Genomic DNA, 8,040 nt, shown 5'->3' with positions numbered 1-8,040 from the left:
AGTGTTCAAGTGATTCTCCAGTTGTTTTGGGATTACATTCAAGGAGCCTATTACTATAGGTTCTATCTTTGCTTTCTTTTGCCCCAGTCATTCTACTTCTATTTGCAGGTCTTTGTATTTTGTGATTTTTTTTCCCAGTTCCTTCCCTTTTATTCTGCTGCTTCCACGTACTGCCATGTTCATTATCCAGATTTTTTTTAAAAAAATTCTTATTGGTAATTATTATATCTGAGGTGTTATGTGGCAGATTTTTTTAAAAAAATTCTTATTGGTAATTATTATATCTGAGGTGTTATGTGGCAGATGCTTGTCTGTTTGAATTCTAAATTTTCAGAACACTTTAGCTTCTTCATTTTCTATTGCTTTGACTATTTTGTAGTCCCATTGTTTTTTTTTCTTGCAGACAAATGGTATGTCTTGCAGATATTGCAATGCACTATAGTTGCTATTTTGTCGTGACGTTGTTTTTAATCTGTGTGATCTTCTTGCAGAAGCTAACTAGGTGGTCCACTGTTTTTTCATTGTCTTTGCAGAGTCGACATTTGTTGTCTTTTGCTGTCTTCTCAATTCTTACTTCATATACATTTGGGTTTTTTGTTTTATTCTGTGGCTAGAATTATCCCTCTGTCTCTTTCTTCAATGTTTGTGCTCTTAGCTACTACCATGTTTTGCTGTTATCTGGTTTTTTTAAATGTACCGAATAAGTAATAGTTTGCCTACTTTCTATTCTTCATTTCATATTTCTTGTAGGCTACCTTGGCTTCCCTGGTATTCAGTAAACATTCAGGGTATACTAGTTTCAGTGCATCTTCTTCACTGTCCTTTTGATATTCTTCCAATGCCCTTTTTTCTTTGTAATTTTCCGTATAATTGCAACATTCCACACCAACCTATGCTCTTTGTTAACTGCAGTCTGTCAACATCACTATGTGGATGAAAGACATGTTTGATTGTCATTATTTTTCTGGTCTTTCTAACCAGAGTTTCTAGTTCAGCTTGAGTCCAGTGCAATATTCTAAATGTAAATCTAATGACTGGAATTATCCAGATAGATAATTTAATTTATATTAGGGATGTTTTAACGACTATATGTTACTGTTATAAAGTGCTAAGAATCTAAAAAGTCCTAAATAGCCTTGCAATTATATAGCTTGAAAACTTTTCCTTGCATTCTAAAATTGTAATTCTTGAATCTAACAAATTATTTGAATAAATATCTGTTGCATGAGCAAGAAATACTGATGACCTCCTCTTCCTCCTCCCCCTCCTCNCTTCTTCTTCTTCTTCTTCTTCTTCTTCTTCTTCTTCTTCTTCTTCTTCTTCTTCTTCTTCTTCTTCTTCTTCTTCTTCTTCTTCTTCTTCTTCTTCTTCTTCTTCTTCCTCTTCTCTTTAGCTCACATATGGCTCATTTGTCCCACAAAACATTCATAGAACCCAGATCTCATCCTTTTATTGCATGGTTCCAAGTGAATCTAAACAATATGCTGGGATTATCCAACTCCTTCAACATTTCAGATGGACATGGGTTGGAATCTTTGCTGTAGATAATAGCAATGGAGAACATTTCTTAGGGACCATGGAACAATTGTTTTCCCAGAATGGAATCTGTTCAGCTTATACACAAAGAATCCCACAATTAGCCCACTGGGATAATTTAAAAGAAATACTTGAAATAGCATCAGACATATATTTGCCCTTAATAGATGACAGAATTAGTACCTTTATCATTTATGGAGAATCTTTGCAAGTGTTATGGCTGGCTGCTGTTATATTTCTTCTCAATGGAATGAAGGAACATCTGTCCTTTGGAAAAGTGTGGATCATGACTGCCCAGTCTGACTTTGTGTTAACAGGAATGCAAAGAAATTGGAATAGCCAGTTGTTCCATGGTGCCATCTCCTTTACAATTCACTCAAGAGAACTTCTAGGGTTCAAGAAATTTCTTCAAATCATAAAACCTTCCTGGACTACAGGAGATGGATTTATTAAGGATGTATGGGAACAAGCTTTCGACTGTTTGTTTCCAGAACTACTGGAGTTAATGTCAGACAATGATGCATGTTCTGGAGAGGACAGTCTGGGAAATCTTCCTCAACCTCTTTTTGAAACCCAGATGACTGGACACAGCTATAGCATCTATAATGCTGTTTATGCTGTGGCACATGCTTTGCATGCTCTTTTCTCACTCCGATCCAACCAAAAAAATTGGGTAGCATGTAAAAGATCTTTATGTCAAGGACTTCAATCTTGGCAGGTAAACTTCATGCCAAAATGAATCTTCAGTGGATAGGTTAGAGCAATTTTGATTATATTGTTATATATATATATATATAACAAGTACAGGGCTTTTTTTCTCATAAAACGCCCAGAATGGAGTTCCGGCACCTTTTCTGGATGGAACCTTGTAGGGTAGGCAAGGCGGGTTGTATGATGTGTGTGAATTCTGGCACCTTTTTTTTTTTTTTTTTTGAAAAAAAAGCACTCTATATATATGTGTGTGTGTGTGTGTGTGTGTGTTTTAAAATGCTAAAATGTGAATCCTGGGCATTATGTTAACCAAATAAGAAAGAAAAACGAACACCAGGATATAACAAACCAGACTGTTTAATATAAACAAGCCTGTGGTTAAAAATAGTCACTAAGCTTTCATCAGGCCAAACTACCGACGTCATCAGAGTTGGAATAAAAGGAGATCAGGAAGACAGCTCATATAACCTCCTGCCTCTGCGCCCGGCTCCTTGAGCGCATCATTGGCCCGTTGATTGTATTAATCCGTACCGTGCAGAGTTGTTCTGCATCAGGCAAACTGTCCTTGGTTCCACTAGTTGTTTTACGATCCTCAAGTGCTCTTTTAGAGTGTGTGCAAGCACTTGGAGGGCGGCTGTCAACTGGTCCCTGCGCCCAGTATCGCTCCCTCCCAGGGCCATTATCCTCCCCCACCCCCAAGGCTATTGTCTTCTCCCCCGTAATTCCTCTGCCACAGTCCTGCAAAAAGCAGCTGTTCCGGCATTCCTGCTCTGCGTCTTATCAGACTCTTAGGGCATGGGAAAGACAGCGCCACAGTCTGCTGAGAAGACACTCAAGTCTTCCTTCGTAGGATTGGGGCAGTAGAATGATGGATGAGATGGACACGATCCCTAAGGAGGACAATGACCTGGTTAAAGGGGAAAACCAGAGACCAAAACAATGGGACAGCATCTTGCATAATTGGGATGATGGCTCTACAGGTGAGGCGACCACGACTCCCATGGGCAGAGATGATGGACCAAATGACCCTAAGCCAGGGACGGACAAGCAGAGGCGATCTGGAAGGAGGGGGAAGATGCAGAGCAGGAATGCCAGAACAACTGCTTTTTGAAGGACTGGGGCGGAGGAATTACGGGGGAGATGACAACGGCCTTGGGGGTGGGGGAGGATAATGGCCCTGGGAGGGAGGGAGACTGGGCGCAGGGACCGGTTGACAGCCGCCCTCCAAGTGCTTGCACACACTGTAAAAGAGCACTTGAGGATCGTAAAACAACCAGTGGAGCCAAGGACAGTTTGCCTGATGCAGAACAATTCTGCGCAGTACGGATTAATACAATCAACGGGCGCTCAAGGAAGGCAGGAGGCAGAGGCAGGAGGCACAGAGGCAGGAGGTTGCATGAGCTGCCTTCCTGATCTCCTTTTACTCCAACTCTGATGAAGTCGGTAGTTTGGCCTGACGAAAGCTTAGTGACTCTTTTTAACCACAGGCTTGTTTATATTAAACAGTCTGGTTTGTTATATTGTTTTTCTTTCTTATTTGGTTAATATATACCGCTCAAAAAAATAAAGGGAATATTTTACCATGGAACTGAAGGGGTTTGCGTTCCCTTTATTTTTGTGAGCAGTATATATATATATGTGTGTGTGTGTGTGTGTGTGTGTGTGTGTGTGTGTATCTGTTAAATATATCTTTACTATACTTTATTCTTTCATTCCCTTTTAATTGTTTTGTTTTCCAAATCACATAGCTCCATCCATTTCTTCAAAGCATTTCATTTAACAACTCTGCTGGAGAAACAATTTCCTTTAGTGAAAGCAAGGAAATAGAAAATGGATTTGACCTCATGAACTTGGTCACCTTTCCCAACATCTCTTTTCAGCGGGTAAACATTGGAAGAGTGGATGGAGAAGCACCTGAAGGAAAAGAATTAATTATTAATGAGGACATGATAGTTTGGCACAGATGGTTCAATCAGGTATCAGTTCAGTGACTGTTGATGGAACAATCTCATATGAGTTCATTGGGCTTGGAAATTTGCCTTTCTGTGGAGTTCCAAAGATGCTTTTTCATGAGGCAACTGGACTTTCTTGTTTTTCTTTGAAGATATTTTGCATCTCATCCAAGAAGCTTCTTCAGCTCTGACTGGATGGTGGGGATGGAAGGACCTATACTCCTTGCAGATAGTTAGTCATTTGTATTCATTTAGAGAGTTGCTGAGGCCACCTGGAGGTTTATCTGTGTCATCTGGATCATCTGAGTAGTGCAAATGGGTGTGGAGACTTCTTGGAACTGTTGAAAGGACTGTGTTGTTGACTGGAGATAGTGTCATATCCCTCCCCCTCTATTTAGAGAGGGCTGTTCAGTTTTGACATAGATGGTCTCTCTGACCCCTCTTTCAAACCAGCAGTCCTTTCTGTCCAAAATATGGATGTTGCTGTCTTCAAAAGAGTGGCTTTTGTCTTTTAAATGCAGACTTTCTGTGGAGTCCTTGATGTTCTCTGATCTTGATTGTTTTCTTGCAGATTTTTCATTACCCAACATCTTCAATGTACTGAAAATGTTACCTAGTTGGGTAATGAAACATCTCCAAGAAAATAGCCAAGCTCAGAGAGCACCAAGGACTCTACAGTTCAATCCTGTGCTGAAAACATTATCTTGAATTGTTTTGTTTTTTTGTTGACATGACTCAATAAAATCCAGCAGATCGAAAACAGAAATAACATTACTTACTGAATGACTGAAATGCAATATGAAGTTGTGATTAACATTTTTGGTGCTTTCATTCAGCATTGAACTTGCTTGTGTGTATGTGTATGAGAAGTTCGTTTCTTTATTTCACTGTAGCAACTGAAAGTTCTTGAATAAACCCAGTTTGCACTGAAGCTTTTTTATGTATATTTTATTTGGTAGGTTGTTCCCATTTCAATGTGTAATGAAAATTGTCAGGCTGGTTATCAGAAGAGAAAGAGTGAAGGAAAAAAGTTTTGCTGCTATGATTGTGTTCCATGTCCAAAAGGGAAGGTTTCAAACAAGATTGGTAAGTGTTGTTGAAATACTTTAAATTTGCTCATCATATAGATTCAATTGAGCCCCCTCCCCCAAAAAATCAACTATCTCTGGATGAGAGAGAAAGAGAGACCATGCAGACACAATTGAAAGTGAATATTAGCTATAACTATCTACATCTAATTCAGTTTCAATTAAAATAATGTATACATATTGGACTGGACACATTAATTTCTTATTTTTTTAGTTTTTTGGTCTGTGCATTCCTTTGTTTTTGAAAAGCAGCCTTTGAATTGATACTTGAATTGAATGCCATTTTTGTAGAAATTTCCTGCTGGTGGGGATAATCTAACACATGAGGATAATTATTTGGGCTGAGTTTTAATCAAATAGCTATACACTGATTTCATTAGCTATACTTTAATTTGTATATATTTCATCAGATTTGTAAAAAGGTGCCATTTAAAATGCATTATCAGCTGGGCACCATTGAAAACAAGATATTGTATTCAGTATTACTAAAGGTATAAGCACGGTTAAGCATAATTTGATTATCAATTGTTATTACCTGTTATGGCTATTGATTTAGTCATGAATCAGCACTAACATGGGACTTTTCTTTTCAGATACAGATTGTTACAAATGCCCAGAAGATCAGTATGCTAACCATGAAAAAAGCAGATGCATCCTTAAAAGAATAAGCTTTCTTTCTTATGAAGAACCATTAGGGATCAGTTTAGCTTCAGTTGCTATTTCATTTTCCCTGGTAACACTATGGGTGCTTAGAACTTTTGTTAAGCACAAAGATAGTCCCATTGTCAAAGCCAATAACCGGGATCTCAGTTACATTCTCCTTGTTTGTCTTCTGCTCTGCTTTCTTTGTTCGTTGCTCTTTCTTGGACAACCAAGGAAAGTCACCTGCTCTTTTAGACAATCTGCCTTTGGTATTATCTTCTCCATGGCTGTTTCTTGTGTATTGGCCAAAACCATTCTTGTTTCTCTAGCATTTATAGCCACACAGCCTGGATCAAAGGTGAGGACATGGGTAGGGAAAAGATTGTCTGTTTCCATTGTCCTTGCTTGCTCTCTTCTCCAAGCAGGAACTTGTACCGTGTGGTTATCAATCTGTCCACCATTCCCTGAGTTAGACATGCATTCAGTAAATGAAGAAATCATTCTGCAATGTAATGAAGGATCAGTCTCCATGTTTTACTGTATTCTGGGCTATCTGGGTCTCTTGGCCTTTGCCAGCTTTGTCGTAGCTTTCCATGCTCGTAAACTGCCTGACAGCTTTAATGAAGCCAAGTTCATCACCTTTAGCATGTTGGCCTTCTGTAGTGTTTGGGTCTCCTTTGTTCCAACTTATCTGAGTACTAGAGGAAAAGCCATGGTGGCTGTGGAGATCTTCTCCATCTTATGTTCTAGTGCTGGGCTCCTAGGCTGTATCTTTTTCCCTAAATGCTATATCATTGTATTTAGACCTAAACTAAACAACAGGGAACACTTAATAAGGAAAATGACTGAGTAATTTGTCATTCATATATACATTCAAGTATTTTGCAAAAAGCATGATATTCACTGTCAATAAATTGCTAATCTATTTTAATTAGAGAGTCATTTTAGTTCAGACCAAATACCCATCTTATTCTTGCTCTAAAGAGGTCGTATCATTTCTCTATTGGTGGCAGTAAATCACTCATGGATAAAATATTATTTTCTTCAGGAATTATCTTAAGAAACAGATAGTTTTCAGTTGATATTTATCCCATATCATATTGTATCAAAATTCTTAGCAGCTCACATAGAAAACAAATACAATATAAAGCATATATTATGACAAGGAACCTGCTCTGAGACAACCAGATGGAACTTAACCTGAATACACAGTGAGCACTTCAAGAACCTAAACCTAACAAGCTCACTCATGTGAGTAGGGTTTATGTAATGGGGAAAAAAAGCAGAACAATCTGACTATTGACTACTTACACACCAGATGTTTTCCAAGCATTAATTAGGCTCACCAGCATGAATTTTATTTACAAGCCACAGCTAGTCTGTTTCCCTTGTTGTATTTGAAACTCTTGTCATTTTGATTTTGATATTTTTTGCAACTGAATATGCAACTGATCATGTCATGTGTAGGATCTGAGATAGGAGAGATAAGAAGATGAAATCAAATCAAATATGCAAAAAGATTCTCCAATACATCTGGGTTTTCAACAGTTTTCATAGGCCAACAAAAAAGGCAGCTGTTCTACAGTTTTCGTTCTGCAATATTCTTTTCTTATCTAAACTCTCCAAACCTCTTTAGAATAAGGGTTTGTCAACAAATTTTCACTGGGTTAATCTAATTGAGAGGACCAAATCTGGCCAAAAAACTGTCCATACCTATCTGAATGCCATTTCATGGAGGGCATTATAGGTCAGAATTGTGCCTTAAATTGGATCTGGAAACCAATTAGAGACCCTTGCTAAACTTGTATTATGTTGTCAGGAGCCTGAGGGATGCATTTTGAACCTACTATATTTTCTGAATATTCTCTAAGGAAAGCCCTAACTTGAGCAAAGCTGATACGTTTTGAACAATTTTTTTATTTGTCTGAATGACATTTTCATGTAATATTAGCCACTGTTGGATGTATCCTTTGTGAATTTATCAAATCTCTGTAAAGTCATCTCAACTGACAATAATCTCTACTTTTTGTGCTGGTGAAAGTGTATTACAGCTGTCCTGTGACTAGCATAGATGGAGGAATCTATTGTGTTTATTAAACTGATTTTATTAA

The 8,040-nt window shown here is 38.1% G+C and overlaps 1 protein-coding gene across 1 annotated transcript; it reads left to right on the top strand.

Annotated features, from left to right (window-relative positions):
- The first annotated feature begins 1,456 nt into the window (after positions 1-1,456).
- Positions 1,457-6,782, top strand: LOC107298355 (vomeronasal type-2 receptor 26-like). Its single transcript, XM_029286501.1, has 4 exons — positions 1,457-2,254; positions 3,996-4,223; positions 5,159-5,294; positions 5,881-6,782. The coding sequence occupies exons 1-4, from the start codon at positions 1,457-1,459 to the stop codon at positions 6,780-6,782; spliced, it is 2,064 nt and encodes a 687-aa protein (XP_029142334.1).
- The last annotated feature ends 1,258 nt before the right edge of the window (positions 6,783-8,040 follow it).

The sequence above is a fragment of the Protobothrops mucrosquamatus genome, unplaced genomic scaffold (genome assembly GCF_001527695.2).
Source record: "Protobothrops mucrosquamatus isolate PMUCROS unplaced genomic scaffold, P.Mucros_1.0 scaffold3911, whole genome shotgun sequence".
In the NCBI taxonomy this organism is placed as follows: Eukaryota; Metazoa; Chordata; class Lepidosauria; order Squamata; family Viperidae; genus Protobothrops; species Protobothrops mucrosquamatus.
This window is presented reverse-complemented; position numbering and strand designations above follow the sequence as displayed.

What these genes read in the sequence shown, in the direction of transcription:
- LOC107298355 (XM_029286501.1), top strand. Translation starts at nt 1,457, where the DNA reads ATGGTTCCAAGTGAATCTAAACAATATGCTGGGATTATCCAACTCCTT. An exon ending in GGCACAGATGGTTCAATCAG is followed by an intron (nt 4,224 to 5,158) that starts GTATCAGTTCAG and finishes TTTATTTGGTAG; the next exon opens with GTTGTTCCCATTTCAATGTG. An exon ending in AAACAAGATTGGTAAGTGTT is followed by an intron (nt 5,295 to 5,880) that starts GTTGAAATACTT and finishes TTTTCTTTTCAG; the next exon opens with ATACAGATTGTTACAAATGC.